Source organism: Camelina sativa, chromosome 6 (genome assembly GCF_030686135.1).
Source record: "Camelina sativa cultivar CO46 ecotype springtype chromosome 6, ASM3068613v1".
Lineage (NCBI taxonomy): Eukaryota > Viridiplantae > Streptophyta > Magnoliopsida > Brassicales > Brassicaceae > Camelina > Camelina sativa.
This window is the reverse complement of record NC_141885.1, coordinates 22,018,002-22,032,560: the sequence shown is the minus strand read 5'-3', so window position 1 is coordinate 22,032,560 and position 14,559 is coordinate 22,018,002. Positions and strand designations below refer to the sequence as shown.

The window sequence follows — 14,559 nt, the reverse complement described above, 5'->3', positions numbered from 1 at the left end:
GAGCTCTTTACTCTGGAAACTACAATTAAGTCTTATAAAAGCTAAAGATTTTTGAGTTTTTGGTACTGTCAGACAAAATTGGTATCAGAATACGTATAAATACGATTCCATTGATGTAGAAAAGTTACGTTTCAGTAACCGACAGAGAAAACAGAAAAGCATCTCGTTTCAATTTGGAGTTTGGATAGAATTTGAAAGATTCTTAATTTTTTTTTTTACTTTTGCCTCTTGTGGAGTCAGTTCAGTCTAAGTCAACACAGCAACCACAAGAAGATTCAAGTCTCTCGGCAATGGCATCACACGACCACCATCATCATCACACTCCTGAGCAAGGCCACGAGTTCGTGTTTTTCATTGATTTTATTTGTAAAGTTTTGATCTTTCCTGCGATTTTATTCTTCTCTAAACTGTTTATAATACTTCGGTTCAGTAGCAAATCGGACGGCGGCGATGGGAAGACGTCGTGGGTGGGCAAGGACGGAAGGGTGTTCCATAGCCACGATGGGCTTGCGCCGCACTCACACGAACCAATCTACTCTCCTGGTTACTTCAGTCGCCGAGCTCCTCCTCTTAACGACCGTAACTTCTCTGAGAGAGCTTTCACCGTCGGTATTGGCGGTCCCGTTGGCACTGGGTAATGTTTTCAAATTGACTGCTTGATTTTGTGATTTGGTATCATAACAAATAACAATCTCTGTGTTAAACCATTGGATCTATGGTATTGTTTTTAGATGGATTCAGTGTTCTTGTTCACAAATTTGTCATGTTTTGCACAAAAGTGTCAGCCTTTTTGTCTAAATGTTTATTGGAGTTTGGTTTTGTTTACTCAGGAAGACGGCACTGATGCTTGCTCTTTGTAGATTCTTGAGGGACAAATATAGTCTTGCTGCTGTGAGTATTACTATCAGCTGCAAATCTTCCTACTTATTAGTGAGATTGTTTCCTTGATCTCCAAAAACAAGATGTTGATATTGACAATGGTGTAGGTGACAAATGATATATTTACGAAAGAGGATGGTGAGTTTCTTGTGAAGAATGGAGCTCTTCCTGAGGAAAGGATTAGAGCTGTTGAAACTGGTGGATGTCCACACGCTGCCATCCGTGAAGATATCAGTATCAACTTGGGTCCTCTTGAGGAGTTATCTAACTTATTCAAGGCTGATTTGCTTCTTTGTGAATCCGGTGGAGGTGAGGTTTCAATTCTTTTACCCTGCGCGTGTCTTGATATTTATCTGTTCCTTATATATCTGTTTCTGTATCTCAAAGATCGAATGAGATTTTAATAGGATTCGTGTTGTCTTTGCAGATAATTTAGCTGCTAATTTTAGCAGAGAACTTGCTGACTATATCATCTACATCATCGATGTATCAGCTGGTGATAAAATACCCCGTAAAGGTGGCCCTGGAATCACTCAAGCTGATCTTCTGGTGCACTTATGCTGCTTCAACTCTTAAACTTACATGCTTGTTTAAAGTCAGTAGTAGTGTGAAAGAATCTCTTGTTGATTTTTCCAACTGCAGGTGATAAACAAGACAGACCTTGCAGCAGCTGTTGGAGCTGACTTATCTGTTATGGAAAGGGATGCGCTACGCATGCGTGATGGAGGGCCATTTGTCTTTGCTCAGGTTAGCCATCTTCAGAGATAAGTTTCATCACTTATATAATCAGTAACCTTAGTTCTTACAAAGGAGTCTTCACGGGAACATTTCCAGGTGAAGCATGGGCTTGGGGTCGAGGAAATCGTGAACCATGTCATGCACTCATGGGAACATGCAACCGGGAAGAAGCGCCAGTGATGGATTCTTAGGACCCAAAATGGATAAGAGATAAATCTGAATGGAACACTCTCACTTTGTCTTGAACTCAGTTTATGCGCAATTGTATCTGTTTGTTGTACTCAAGACATAAGAGAAATAAAGGTTTTGAGCATGAGACTCATTACATAGTGTGATTGATTTGCATTCTAGTTAACGTCCTTTAACAGAGGCAAAGAGATCTTTATAGGAACGTTTTGGAGCTTCAGCACGAGCAACTATCTCCACAACCTTGAAAGATGATTCCTCGTTAAGCAAAGCTTCCACAGCAACTTCTGCGACCAGGTCTCTAGATATGCTCCCTTCATACATAGTATCCTACAAAAATCAAAGGTCAGATCTCTATCAGTTATATAGCACAACAACAAATGAAACAAAGATCAAAGGCTGTGTTTTACCTCTGGCTCCATGACAACATTTCCAGTTGGAGGATCGTTTTTAAGACCACCGGGCCTTACTATAGTATAGTTGATGCCAGAGCTTCTGATATACTTCTCAGCTTGAAGCTTAGCGACCAGAGTTAGTCCAAAGAGGTTGAGGAATATGTAAGCAGGGTTCAGTATCTGTCCCATTGCAGCTCCATTCACCAAGATTGAGCTTACAAGAACAAACCTTTCCACTCCTTGTTTACGGCAAGCATCCACAAGATTCACTGTCCCGAAGTTATCGACTTTCCAAGGAGTGAATATATCAAACCCGGGACGAAACCCTGTAGCACAAATCACAGCCTGAGAATCATCACCTATAGCTTCAGCTAGCTTCTCAAGACCTTCTGTCACGTCTGCTCTAACCTAGAAGAATATCACATAGCATTTGTGTGAGACTTGACAGCGAGAAAACAACGGATTAAGAGACTAAGAACATACGATCTGAAGAGAAGGGTCCTCTTTGAAAGATGATTTAGCCTTCTCTACGTCACGAACACCAGCTTTGACGGCAAAGCCACGGGACAACAACTGCTCCACAATCCTCTTCCCGGTATTTCCAGTAGCTCCGGCGACAAACACATTCTTTGTCTTAACTTCTTCTTTACTTGCTTCACCTCTTTCCATCTGAGATACACACAAGCAAAGCCAATTACAGAATTGGGGATATCATAAACCAAATACACATAAAGAACGAGACAGAATTGAAAAAATCAAACCTTGATGGAAGTGAAGGAACGAAAAGAGTTGTTCTTGGTGAAGAAGCGAGAAGACTGAGAGAAGAAGACAGCTGAGGAATGTCTGAGAAGCAAAGATGTTGCCATCGAATGTGTTGTTCGCCCCACCACAAACGTTACCTTTTGTTAAATTGTGAATTTTTTTTAATTATTTTTTGCCTTTTTTGTTGATTAGATTACGCCACATAGCATATTTGTCACATACACAATTACGCAAAAACCCCCCTCCCCCCCCCCCCCCCCCCCCCAAGAGGCAAAGAAGCGAACGTTCGATTCCGACAGTGGCGAGAAAGAGAAAGAGAGAGAAAATGACGAAGAAAGCTCCCAATTCAGGGTTATCGCGGCCTTTGTCTCCGTCGTGCAGTGGAGGCTCTACTCGGTAAGTTTCTTGTATGGCGTAGATATAGGTTACAGACCAAAGTTTTGGTTTTTACGTGGTTCTGCTCTGATTTCCTCTGTTTAGGGTTTAAGGGTTCGGCTTAGTCTCTCTGGTGATTACTGATTAAGTGGTTAGGTAGGGAATTTGGGTCAAACTGAGACGAAATTTGAGAACTTTATGCTATTCCAACGGAGATGGATGAGAAGAATTAGGGAGAGAGTATGAATGTTAGACTTTTGTTAATTTGCGTTGTGAATTTTGTTTTACAGGATCGCAGAGTTAGCTGTGAAGTCAAGTGAAAATGTGAGAAGGTCTACAAGACTGAGACTTCAGCCGTTGAGAAAGCCAAATATAAGCCAGAAGAAGAAACCTGTTAAACTTCGTTCCAAGATGCCCAAGAAACCTCCCACTGCTTTCTTTTATTTCTTGTAGGTACTCATATGATTGCAAATTGTTGTCTATTAGATTTTAAGCTCAGCTGAACCTTCAGGCAGTCCTCTCTTAAGGGGAAGTTTGTCTGTGCATTTTGCCATTGGTCTTTAGGATGAGATTACTTGTGTTGTTGTTATGTGTTACTTTTAGAAAACATACAAAGAAACACCTTTTGTATGCATTTTCCTCATACTGCGTTATCTTTTTTGGTTCCTAGGGAGGATTTCCGGAAGCAATATCAAGAGCAGAATCCGGAGGTCAAGTGCATGCGCGAGGTTGTAAAGAATTACTTTCTTATATTCAAAATTAAAAAATTGTGATGATAATATTCACTTTGGTTCGGTTGCTGACTCTGTTATAATCTTTATTCTATTCAGATTGGGAAGTCATGTGGAGAGAAATGGAAAACAATGATATACGAGGTAACATGGGTTTTGATCTTGTGTCCCAGTTACTTTATTTTCCCTTGGAGTTTGTCAACATACTTAGCTCTGTCATCTTCTAAGAGTTTCCTCTATAATATTTGTTTGAATGATATGTGAATGCATGGAAATGGAATCTGAAATACTGTGAGGATAAGTAATGATTACATGTTAGTGTATATAGAGGTTTAGATGTGCTTCTGATCTGGGTCGGCTGTTGCCATATTGCAATTCACACTCTGTAGTTTTCTTCTTTTTTTTTGGCGAGCAATATCAATATCTCATTCTTTTTCTTCTTGTTACTCGAATGATGTTTAGTTGGTATAATGAGATATTTCTGGTTGAGACTGGATCGAAGTTTCTTATTCCTAGATTGTTTGTTCCTCTACTGTTTTGTAGGAAAAGGTAAAGTATTATGATATAGCCACTGTGAAGAGGGAAGAGTTTCACAGAGAAATGACAGAATATAACAAGAGAATGGTACCCATGATTCATTTATTCTTATGTGTTTGGTTAATATTTATTCACCTCAATATCCCACTGATGCGGTGGTCAAACATCAGACTGAGCTTTTCATTTTACTGTTTATTTATGCAGGAATTAGGTGAACACGATGAATCAGAGACTGACTCAGATTATTCTTAATAGATTATTCCTTTTAGTTATTAGAAAACATTGTTCTAAGCCTTCTAGGATGGGTTTGTATATTTTTTGACATTTAGAAGTTTCTGTTTCGTTGAGATCACATTCTTCTGTGGACTGCACTTGGAGATCAATGAATACTAACCTGTTTCTTGAAAAAGATGTTCAAGTTTTGATAAGTACACTTTGGATTAATACAGACAAATTCGCAGGTACTTTTCGATTTTTTTCAGTTACAATCATTTGATATCAAATTGAAAGCCACACACCTCATAAAAGATATGACGAAAACTCTACACCAACAAAATCTTTCATGTTAGTAACTTCTGTAGGCTGATACAAAATTAGAATGTAACTTAAACAAGTCCGCTCTTCTTATCGTTGGAGAGAAGTACGAGATCAGACGAAGCCTGAATGCGACTGGCTTCACCTTGGACCCTATCATGGACTGTCTCGAGCTTGTCTTTGTATTCATTGAGTTCCTCGAGAGTAAGCGCCTCGATGGACTTCTTGAATCTCCCATCCCCAGCAGACTCGAGCTTCTCTTGAGCCTTTTCGCCTCGTTTCTTCTCAGCTTCAATCTCTTGGTTGAGCGTATCAAGACGTTCACTCATCCTCTTCAGTTTAGGTCTAGTACGACCTCTTCCTTCTTCATCGCCACTATCTGAATCATCATTATCATCATATTCCTTCAAGAATCGATCTGCAACGGAATCAAGATCCGGTTTCCCGTAAGAGAAAGGCTTGCCCCCCGGTGAAAAGACAACAATACCCAACTCAGCGTTGCAGAGCGTGGCTAGCTCGCTAGCCTTCTTGAACAAACCTGTCCTCCGTTTTGAAAAGGTAACCTGTCTTGTGTTCATGTCTTGAACCATCTCCATCTTGATCTTTCTCCGACCCATTTGTTTGCTAAAACGTTAAGAATAAAGAGATAGAGACTTTTTTTTTTTTTTTGCTGTGAAAGAAAGTGAATACGTTGGTGAAAGAAGAAGATTTTGTGGCTTGAACTTGTAATGGAGGTGGAGAATTTTCATGGAGCCTAAGAAGAGTATCATATATAGAGTAATGGAGGAGGAGAATACACAAGAGTGCATATTTAGGAAGTTTTAATTGAAAATCTTGAATTACCTTATGTGTGCGTTGAATAAGTTTCTAATTGTGTGTTCAAAACATCCACGAATATTTAAAATTTTTCATTTTTTTCTTACTATCGAATAGTTTCTAATTGTGTATTCAAACATCCATGGACCTTCAACAATGTCCCTTCAAAACATAGACAAAATGTGGGATTCATTGCCTTATAAAGAATAAAAATGTCATATATTTAGAAAGAAATTCTTTTTGTTTTATTTGACAGCTAATTAGTTTTTTTTTTCTGTATGTAATTGAAAGAAATTCAAATTTAGAATTTTTATTATATTCTGGTCGTTATTCTTTGTATTGATTTTATTTGTGGACCCTTCTTTAATGTTATAAGATAATGTTAATCCTGCCGTACATCGCCGAACAATTTTTTAATAATTACTAAAAACAATTTTTAATAATTATTAAAAAATATATATTGTATTTTTTGTGTTTGTTTTAATAGATTTCAATTAATATTTAGATTTTACAATTCTAGATGGATTATATATTTTGTGTTTGCTACCAGTTAGGATTGGCGTAACACATCTAGTTAACTCATTTGATATCAAACTAAAATATTTTGTGTATTTTAGTAGACCAATCCGTAAAAAACTATAGAATCATATTTATGTAAGTTTTAACCCTCTCAATAACATGATTTATAAGATTCTTTTTAGTAAGTTAAAAGTATCTAAAATATTTAAATGCTAATTTCTTTTAGAATTATTTTAAGTATGTTTTTGAATATTACAAATAATAACTTCAAATTCTGATATTTATTCAAATGATAAATGTTTAATTATCTAAGTCTTACAAATAAAAAGTTATTTTACCAAATGTACTTTCAAATTAATAATTGGGATCACCAAATTAATGTCTGCATTGTTTCTGTTAATGTCATCCTTTATTCAGGAAAAAAGGTTGTGGGCGGCAGCTTTGTTAGGGCGGTAAAGTAGAAAATTTGAGATTTTACAAATCTTTAATTTCGAAGTTACAAACTATAAAGTATTGATCGAAGTTTTTAATTATATATGATACTAGTTTGGGTTATTTTACTACAATTTTACAAAAGAAAGTAAATCCATTGAAATTGATATAAAAGTGAACCAGTTTTTCTGATTAGGAGGAAAACCAATAAATCTCTATTATCTAACCTTTCCGAGCAAGTGGAAGAAAAGAAACTGATATCCTACTATTGTATATTTTTATTCCTCACCAACAAATCTCAAACATATTACATACGTGAAGTGGAATATGTTTTGTAAAGATATGGAGTTACATATTACCCTTAAAACACACACACTAAGGACATGAGGACCAAAGGTTTGTGAGGATATTACCCTCAATATGAGTTATGAGTATATAGTCACCTTGAACCTATCTATACATACATGTTCTTCAATTTAGGAGCCTAAAACAAGAACGTTGACCATGAGACCTAAAATGCTTTCAAGACTCCGAATCACATTATCAAAGTCTTTGACAATTTTCTTACAATTAATGAAATGTTTTGTAAGATCAACGAATTAGGTCAGAGTATGCTGTTGCACAGTAGTAAGTGACTGGTCCATCAATATCATAAAGCTTCTTAAATAATTCACACTTACAAGAGATAAAATCAGCATCATATTTTCAAGTTTCAACAAACCAGATACACACAACTCGATCACAAACTAAACTCATTTTCCGGGGACGAAGTTGGTGGCGAAGGCCCATGCGTTGTTGTTGACTGGATCAGCCAAGTGGTCAGCGAGGTTCTCCAATGGCCCCTTTCCGGTGACAATGGCTTGAACAAAGAATCCAAACATAGAGAACATAGCCAACCTTCCGTTCTTGAGCTCCTTCACCTTCAACTCCGCGAAAGCCTCGGGGTCAGTAGCAAGTCCCAATGGGTCGAAGCTGCCACCTGAGTAAAGCAAGTCCTCTGCTTCTCCCAACGGGCCATCTCCGGAGACTCTGTAGCCTTCGACAGCTCCCATGAGGATCACTTGAGTAGCCCAAATGGCTAAGATGCTCTGAGCATGGACCAAGCTTGGGTTGCCCAAGTAGTCCAATCCTCCGTCGCTGAAGATCTGTGAACCAGCCTTGAACCAAACCGCTTCTCCAAACTTCACTCCGTTCCGAGACAATAGCTCAGGGAAAACGCATCCTAGGGCTCCGAGCATGGCCCATCTGCTGTGGATAACTTCTAGCTCACGGTTCCTTGCAAAGGTCTCGGGGTCGGCGGATAGACCGGCAGTGTCCCACCCATAGTCACCGGGGAACTCTCCAGTGAGGTAGCTTGGTGGCTCGCCGGAGAACGGACCCAAGTACTTGACTCGGTCGGATCCGTACCATGGGCTGCCGGATGGACCTGTGGGTTTGGAGGCTTTGCGCATGGTGACTCGGCCAGTTCCAAAAACTTCAGAGGCCGCCGGAGATAGCTTAACAGCTTTTCCAGCCAAAGCAGGAGAGGAAAGAGCCATTGTCGAGGCGGCCATTGCAGTTATAGTGTGGTGCAAGTAAAAGGTTCTTAGGTGATGTTGTGATGAATTGGATGGTTCTGTTACTGTGATGTTTTAGGGTATTTATAATGTGAAAAATGAAAATTTAAAACTCGAGGATTTAAGTTGCTTATCTCGGGAGATCATCAAGTTCTTGATTCCTATTGGTTGTTGGCATCAATGGGTCTTGTTTGGAGTTCGTAGAGTTGTGTTAGCATATTGTGGTACCCATTGAAGGCGTGCCACGTGTCAATCTGACGTGTTTCTATCCGTTTCGAATCGTGTTTTAACGTACATGTCAGTTTACGATTCTTTTTAAAAAAAAAAATGGAATTATTTCTACATATATCCTTTTTATTAGTTGGAAAGTTTACTCAAAATTGCCAGTGGGCAAATCACAAGTGTCTCCATTGCAGCTAATAAGAATCTAGCAAAAAAGCTTATGGATCAGAAGAGTGACACATAGGACAAGATAAAGACAAACCCAAAATCTCATGAGCCAATCAGTAAACAGATACAGATACTTCACAGATAACAATCCTTACTCTCAAGATTGCTATAAAGTTAACCTATACGCCAACCATTTTCAATCACTCTCACCCAGTCACAAAAAAAAAAAAAAAACAAAAAACAAAAAAAGAAGAAAGATTCTAATGGCTTCCTCCACCATGGCTCTGTCCTCCCCTGCCTTCGCCGGAAAGGCTGTGAAGCCCGCGGCATCAGATGTCCTCGGAACCGGCCGTGTGACCATGAGGAAGACTGTTGCCAAGCCAAAAGGTCCATCAGGCAGCCCATGGTACGGATCTGACCGTGTCAAGTACTTGGGTCCGTTCTCAGGCGAGCCACCGAGCTACCTTACTGGAGAGTTCCCCGGTGACTATGGATGGGACACCGCCGGTCTATCCGCTGACCCCGAGACCTTCGCCAGGAACCGTGAGCTAGAAGTCATCCACAGCAGATGGGCCATGCTCGGAGCCCTAGGCTGCGTTTTCCCTGAGCTTTTGGCTAGGAACGGAGTGAAGTTCGGAGAAGCTGTTTGGTTCAAGGCCGGTTCCCAGATCTTCAGCGACGGAGGATTGGACTACTTGGGCAACCCGAGCTTGGTCCACGCTCAGAGCATCTTAGCCATTTGGGCTACTCAAGTGATCCTCATGGGAGCTGTCGAAGGCTACAGAGTCGCCGGAGATGGCCCCTTGGGAGAAGCCGAGGACTTGCTCTACCCAGGTGGCAGCTTCGACCCATTGGGTCTTGCTACTGACCCCGAAGCTTTCGCAGAGTTGAAGGTGAAGGAGCTCAAGAACGGAAGGTTGGCTATGTTCTCCATGTTTGGATTCTTCGTTCAAGCCATCGTAACCGGAAAGGGACCATTGGAGAACCTCGCTGACCATTTGGCTGACCCAGTCAACAACAACGCATGGGCCTTCGCCACCAACTTCGTCCCCGGAAAGTGAGCGAGATAAGCTTTGTTATGTGAATGAGAGCAGGGAAAGAGAGTTTGTTTGTGATCTTTCCTATGTAAAAATTTGTGAAATTTCCATTGTCGTATCTTTTGTATGATTTATCAGAAATCGAAGCTCTTTTTCTCTTAACTGTGTTGGTGTTTTATCTAAAGACTCAATTGAATAGTACTACCAATTCTTGTAAAATTCACGCAATTGCAGATGATATATGTTCTGTATTTGGACAATCTACCAAACACGGAGAAACAAAAGGCAAATGAAACTATATATTATAAACTTGTAGCAAAATTACAACAGAGATAAGAAAGAAGACAAACAAGTAGTCCTAAGATGATGCCGTCGAAGTGCGAGAAGATCTTCACTCTTTCTGAAGCTTCTCTCGTTCTAATTATATCCAAAAGATGCTTCACTTGGCAAGCTTCAAAAAATACTGATCTTTGAAAACAAATGTTTATTGTCGAGATATGAGATATGAGATATGAGATATGAGATATGAGACGTGTGTTGTAACTATTTTAGCAAGTTTGACATAGAAACATCTGTGCAGCTTGCTTTCGACATGTTTATAGTCCCTCCTGTAAAAGTAAAGTGGTTCTAGCATGTCAATCGGGAGTTGTATCTCTTTCTAAGCGAGCACATTCCTCACACAATGATTGCAAGACCAGGAGGAGTAAAGGGCTTACATGGTTAGTGTGGGATCTGGAGAAGAATGAGAGAAGTTAAATATAAACAGAAGGAGATGGCAGCTCCAGCGAGGACATTGTGGAGCAGCCTCTTGTCGTCTTTTGTAGGTATGAACACGGATTTTAATGTATTCGTAAGCTCGAATAGTCGGTGAGACACCTGAAGAAAGATAACGTATTACAATCTATATAACGTAGAGAGGATTAAGGGTGTTTACTCATGGATTCTACTATTGCTTTACCAAGACATAGATGGCTGTAACGAGCATGAAGTTGAGCATTGGGTATTCTGGAATGATGCATAATAGCCACTTAGGCTGTCCATTAGGCACATTTGATCTGCAGCACATGTAAATTTCATTCGTAAATTATTGACAAATGGTTTCTTGCCTATTTAATTGGGAGAAAGAAAACAGTTTTTCGCCAACCTTAACCAAATGTGAAACTGAGAAATATAAGTCTCCAGAGTAATCTTGCCGAGCCACCTAAGAAAAGCATGACAGTTGGGTCTTATTAAAGACAAGTTCAGAATAAACATCAAGATTGATTGAAAGAGTGAGACACATACGCAAATAGTGTCATGGAGAAATTTCGTAGCTGTTGTGTGGAATTGCGCAGACAGATGTAGACACTGAGACAACAAAATCAAAGCTAAAGTCAGAATCCAAAATGGATTACTATCTCATGATTTGATGTTTTAGGTGGCAGAAAAGGGTTTCGATACTAACGTTATTGGAATCCATGACGTATAGGGATGATATTTGTTGTATGTAACCTTGTCAAGCCTGTAGATGTATTCATACCATAGGTAACCAACCTGAACAGTACAAGGGATAGCTTGGGCATCAGAATAATGTCAAATACCAACTTGGGCATCAGAATAATATCAAATACATAAAATCCATAAAGCCAGAGAGAAGCCAAACTCACAAATGAGGAAATTGCAATTATGCTTGTCTTTATCGACATCTTTCTCTTGGCATCACACTCCTCCAATTTATCCATCCATCTCTCTACCTGAGATGGAAATGTCGACAGATATTTAATGGTACATTCCATGAGATAGTATTAAGAAACGACAGGGCCATAGGTTCAAGAGTTACAGTGGGATGGAAATAGGCATATATCATTCCAATGATCCAAATGTAGCGGTCAAGTCCGGATCTGAAGTGCCATTCATGTAAAAGTGGTAGATCTGGCTTAGCTGGATCAGTGTATCCTGTAGTTATAAAAAGAAAAAACTAAATGTTAATCAACATACAAGAACACTAATCCCAATGACTAAGTGGCATCCAAACACATTGACAGGAAAATTGTTTTAGCACGAGACAGATATGCAGTCGACCATACCGAAATCAGAATAAGATATGAGAAAGGTCTGATACTTACCCAGTAAGAATGTTAGTGGACTCCAGAAAATCTCAAAAACTCCAGGAATCTCCCACATCACGATAACCACGAGGAAGCATGAAGCAATCTTCACAGCCATTACTGATGGTATTTCGTTATACCGACTGAAGATACCAAGGGCTCCATACACCATAAGAGTGAACAGAGTGTGCATGGGACAGATGTAGTATAACATATAATCATTATTGAGAATAATGCAGCTAAACGCCACAAACAAGTTAAGGCGCCACATCATCTGGAAGAAGTAAAAGTATTCATGAGCATCTTGAGTCATATAAAGAAACATATGCTTCGTAAAAGCTTATATCATGGTAAACTAATTCACTGTGGCAATTGAAACTGTTGATATGACCTGAGTGAATCGTGCTAGGGAGAAATCCTTTCTGATATAGTAGTAAGAGAAGTTCCCAAAACCAGTCATCCAGACGTAGGCGGCGATGAAGACCCTGATTGCGTTATATATCTCAGCCGCAGCAAAGTAATGATACATCAGAAATAAAACCTACAAAGACCCAAATCATAAATTAGCATAAAAACAGTTGTAATCAAAAACATCTAACCAAGAAGCTCGGATGTACTCTGCGAAGTAGAGGCGGGAAAAAAAATGAAAAGCTAACGGACACGTACTGAGAAAAGATGGAATCAGTTACCTGCATCCATCCCTTCCACTCTTCAGTCTGGTGACGATTAAGATACAGAATGGACTTTCCTGTTATCGGTGATTTGTCATTGTGTTTCTTCAAGGACGTCATGGCTGACACTATAATGAGAAGACAGTAGAGAAAGAGGAAAAGGTCGCGGTTGTAATTCTGCAAATGGAAACAATATGAAAAGAAGTGTCATCAATTGCAAAACCATTTTCAGACTGAGATGTAAGCTTTCTACCTTCAAACTATTTAAAGACATACTGTGAATTATATATTATACATATTGTTTTAGATCCTTAAAGACCAGTTGAAACTGAGAAAGGGAATTTCATCAATTAAGTTTAAAGGAGGCACCTTCTTAGACTCTCCAAGCAAGCTTGTTCGATCGCAAATATAAAAGTAAAAAAGAATCGCCCCAAACTCAGCCCTGACAGAGAAGCAATATTGGTCATGAGGGAGAATGATGATCAGCATAAAATCCATTCTGATAAAATTTAGGAACTTACATCGCTCTCAAGGTTGGTCGATTATCAATCAAGAAAGAGTCTTCCAGCGTCAGAAACCTACAAGTATAAAAACGTAAATGGTTTAGTTTTATATGTTGAGACATCACATCACTCAACTCAACGGAACCAAAAAGAAGAAGAAGAAGAAGAAGAAATCTCTAATAACTTACCTAATCAAGTTTGTTTTGATAGGTGAGTTATAAAACTTTGTAGAAACAGATCTTGGAAGACCTCCTTCCAGTAAAACTGCTGCTTCATCTTCCTTGTTTTTCACCTCACTTAGTTCAACCAAATTATTATCTGAATGACTGCAAGAAAGAGGTACAAAGGTTACTGACAATTCCGATACAAATAGCAAGAGAGCCGTTTAGTTTAATATATATTCCGAATACATACACTTTAGAGTACAATGAAGACCTCTTATACTCTAGAAACTCTGAGTATATCCACGCAATGAAGACAGGGATGACTCCGAGCAGAAACGAAACCTGCATTTAAAAAGTTGGTGGTCATCCAAACCAAATCTCTGGACTCCAGTGTGAAGCATTTTCAAATTCAAAGCTGAATGCTACTACATATGAACACAGTAACAAAACCTGATCACAATAGTAAACTGATCCAAGATTGTTAATTAAATTACTCAACAACCTAACGACGAAGTAGGAATCACATTCAAACTACAATACTATTTATACCAAATCTATGAATCCGTGGAAGAAAAATTCGCAAAAAAGTAATGAAACTAAGAAGACACTGAAGCTTGGAAAACAATGAGATAGCGTACCTGACCAGGCGTAATTGGCTCAGAATCCGCCATTTTAGTGGATCCACGGAGGGATCTTCAATCAAACACTGGGAAACAAAACAAAAAAAAAGATCGGGAAGAGGTAATGATAGTGACTCCCAACTTCACCGTCAGATCTAAGGTATCGAATTCGACCTCTAGATTAATAAGCCACAGGATCCGAAACCCTAGGTGTAGAGCAGGAAGGGAAGGTGCGAGCAAAGAAGAAGAAGAAGAAGAAGAGATCTGGAGTGAAGAAGGTATTGCTTCAAGGCTGGAGAAAATGGCGGGTGCGACGTCGTTCTCTCGAAGCTCACCCGAACGAACGGTTGTTGGTTTGGCGATGGCTCTTTTCTGGTCCGTTCGTTTTTTTTTTTCCTTTTTCTTCTATTTTTTTTTTTTTTTTTTTTTTTAAGGAGATTTCATTATTGATACGAACAAATACTAGTATTTGATTATTGATAATAAAATTACTAGAGAGAGACATAATTATACAGATTTAAAGTGCATTTAAATGACAATAAACCGAAGATTAAAGTTTGGTGACTGCCAATTATGTTGTTCTCTATGATGTTCTATGAGATTTAAAAAAACGAAAAACAGTATATA

The 14,559-nt window shown here is 39.1% G+C and overlaps 7 protein-coding genes and 1 pseudogene across 10 annotated transcripts in view; 4 read left to right on the top strand and 4 right to left on the bottom strand.

The window, feature by feature from the left end:
• The first annotated feature begins 4 nt into the window (after positions 1-4).
• LOC104792199 (urease accessory protein G) lies at positions 5-1,946 on the top strand. Of its 2 annotated transcripts, none has more exons than XM_010518289.3 (7): positions 5-340; positions 431-634; positions 831-891; positions 987-1,188; positions 1,307-1,428; positions 1,522-1,626; positions 1,714-1,946. In XM_010518289.3, the coding sequence occupies exons 1-7, from the start codon at positions 291-293 to the stop codon at positions 1,795-1,797; spliced, it is 828 nt and encodes a 275-aa protein (XP_010516591.2). In that variant the 5' UTR covers positions 5-290; the 3' UTR covers positions 1,798-1,946. The 2 variants fall into 2 exon arrangements, with proteins under 2 accessions (XP_010516591.2, XP_010516592.2); XM_010518290.3 differs by having other exon boundaries at positions 10-340; positions 434-634.
• Positions 1,835-3,453, bottom strand: LOC104781837 (uncharacterized protein At2g34460, chloroplastic). The gene is made up of 4 exons (XM_010506603.3): positions 2,960-3,453; positions 2,682-2,867; positions 2,214-2,606; positions 1,835-2,133 (listed from the first exon to the last, which is right to left on the bottom strand). Exons 1-4 carry the CDS (start codon positions 3,062-3,064, stop codon positions 1,969-1,971), a joined length of 849 nt encoding a protein of 282 aa, XP_010504905.2. The 5' UTR covers positions 3,065-3,453; the 3' UTR covers positions 1,835-1,968.
• Positions 3,226-5,012, top strand: LOC147942905 (high mobility group B protein 14-like). The gene is made up of 6 exons (XM_087454436.1): positions 3,226-3,356; positions 3,626-3,784; positions 4,006-4,063; positions 4,166-4,210; positions 4,610-4,690; positions 4,808-5,012. The coding sequence occupies exons 1-6, from the start codon at positions 3,286-3,288 to the stop codon at positions 4,853-4,855; spliced, it is 462 nt and encodes a 153-aa protein (XP_087310562.1). The 5' UTR covers positions 3,226-3,285; the 3' UTR covers positions 4,856-5,012.
• LOC104792182 (polyamine oxidase 3) overlaps positions 4,227-14,559 on the top strand; it is a 57,608-nt gene continuing 47,275 nt past the window's right edge. The window contains exon 1 of the mRNA XM_087454433.1: positions 4,227-4,263. The gene's annotated coding sequence lies outside the window, so the exon portion shown is untranslated. The remainder of the gene's footprint in view (positions 4,264-14,559) is intronic.
• LOC104786116 (agamous-like MADS-box protein AGL29) lies at positions 5,044-5,867 on the bottom strand. The gene has a single exon (XM_010511448.2). The coding sequence runs from the start codon at positions 5,752-5,754 to the stop codon at positions 5,209-5,211; it is 546 nt and encodes a 181-aa protein (XP_010509750.2). The 5' UTR covers positions 5,755-5,867; the 3' UTR covers positions 5,044-5,208.
• LOC104699228 (chlorophyll a-b binding protein 1, chloroplastic pseudogene) lies at positions 7,537-8,647 on the bottom strand (annotated as a pseudogene). Its single transcript, XR_015559764.1, has one exon. The product of XR_015559764.1 is annotated as a chlorophyll a-b binding protein 1, chloroplastic pseudogene (transcript).
• Positions 9,053-10,049, top strand: LOC104781830 (chlorophyll a-b binding protein 1, chloroplastic). The gene has a single exon (XM_019244888.2). It carries the CDS (start codon positions 9,114-9,116, stop codon positions 9,909-9,911), a length of 798 nt encoding a protein of 265 aa, XP_019100433.1. The 5' UTR covers positions 9,053-9,113; the 3' UTR covers positions 9,912-10,049.
• On the bottom strand, positions 10,171-14,527 carry LOC104792196 (protein REDUCED WALL ACETYLATION 3). Of its 2 annotated transcripts, XM_087454428.1 has the most exons (17): positions 14,107-14,435; positions 13,951-14,018; positions 13,563-13,654; positions 13,337-13,474; positions 13,167-13,223; positions 13,015-13,087; positions 12,664-12,822; positions 12,366-12,515; positions 11,993-12,248; positions 11,707-11,822; positions 11,534-11,620; positions 11,332-11,420; positions 11,172-11,234; positions 11,032-11,088; positions 10,846-10,942; positions 10,604-10,763; positions 10,171-10,495 (listed from the first exon to the last, which is right to left on the bottom strand). In XM_087454428.1, exons 2-16 carry the CDS (start codon positions 13,981-13,983, stop codon positions 10,608-10,610), a joined length of 1,623 nt encoding a protein of 540 aa, XP_087310554.1. In that variant the 5' UTR covers positions 13,984-14,018; positions 14,107-14,435; the 3' UTR covers positions 10,171-10,495; positions 10,604-10,607. The 2 variants fall into 2 exon arrangements, with proteins under 2 accessions (XP_087310554.1, XP_010516586.1); XM_010518284.3 differs by having other exon boundaries at positions 13,951-14,527.

What these genes read in the sequence shown, in the direction of transcription:
- LOC104792199 (XM_010518289.3), top strand. Translation starts at nt 291, where the DNA reads ATGGCATCACACGACCACCATCATCATCACACTCCTGAGCAAGGCCAC. An exon ending in GGCGGTCCCGTTGGCACTGG is followed by an intron (nt 635 to 830) that starts GTAATGTTTTCA and finishes TTGTTTACTCAG; the next exon opens with GAAGACGGCACTGATGCTTG. An exon ending in TCTTTGTGAATCCGGTGGAG is followed by an intron (nt 1,189 to 1,306) that starts GTGAGGTTTCAA and finishes TTGTCTTTGCAG; the next exon opens with ATAATTTAGCTGCTAATTTT.
- LOC104781837 (XM_010506603.3), bottom strand. Translation starts at nt 3,064, where the DNA reads ATGGCAACATCTTTGCTTCTCAGACATTCCTCAGCTGTCTTCTTCTCT. An exon ending in AGGACCCTTCTCTTCAGATC is followed by an intron (nt 2,607 to 2,681) that starts GTATGTTCTTAG and finishes ATATTCTTCTAG; the next exon opens with GTTAGAGCAGACGTGACAGA. An exon ending in ATGTTGTCATGGAGCCAGAG is followed by an intron (nt 2,134 to 2,213) that starts GTAAAACACAGC and finishes TGATTTTTGTAG; the next exon opens with GATACTATGTATGAAGGGAG.
- LOC147942905 (XM_087454436.1), top strand. Translation starts at nt 3,286, where the DNA reads ATGACGAAGAAAGCTCCCAATTCAGGGTTATCGCGGCCTTTGTCTCCG. An exon ending in AGGTCAAGTGCATGCGCGAG is followed by an intron (nt 4,064 to 4,165) that starts GTTGTAAAGAAT and finishes TATTCTATTCAG; the next exon opens with ATTGGGAAGTCATGTGGAGA. An exon ending in GGAAAACAATGATATACGAG is followed by an intron (nt 4,211 to 4,609) that starts GTAACATGGGTT and finishes ACTGTTTTGTAG; the next exon opens with GAAAAGGTAAAGTATTATGA.
- LOC104786116 (XM_010511448.2), bottom strand. Translation starts at nt 5,754, where the DNA reads ATGGGTCGGAGAAAGATCAAGATGGAGATGGTTCAAGACATGAACACA.
- LOC104781830 (XM_019244888.2), top strand. Translation starts at nt 9,114, where the DNA reads ATGGCTTCCTCCACCATGGCTCTGTCCTCCCCTGCCTTCGCCGGAAAG.
- LOC104792196 (XM_010518284.3), bottom strand. Translation starts at nt 13,983, where the DNA reads ATGGCGGATTCTGAGCCAATTACGCCTGGTCAG. An exon ending in AGTGGAAGGGATGGATGCAG is followed by an intron (nt 12,516 to 12,663) that starts GTAACTGATTCC and finishes GGGTCTTTGTAG; the next exon opens with GTTTTATTTCTGATGTATCA. An exon ending in ATGCCTATTTCCATCCCACT is followed by an intron (nt 11,621 to 11,706) that starts GTAACTCTTGAA and finishes TTTCCATCTCAG; the next exon opens with GTAGAGAGATGGATGGATAA.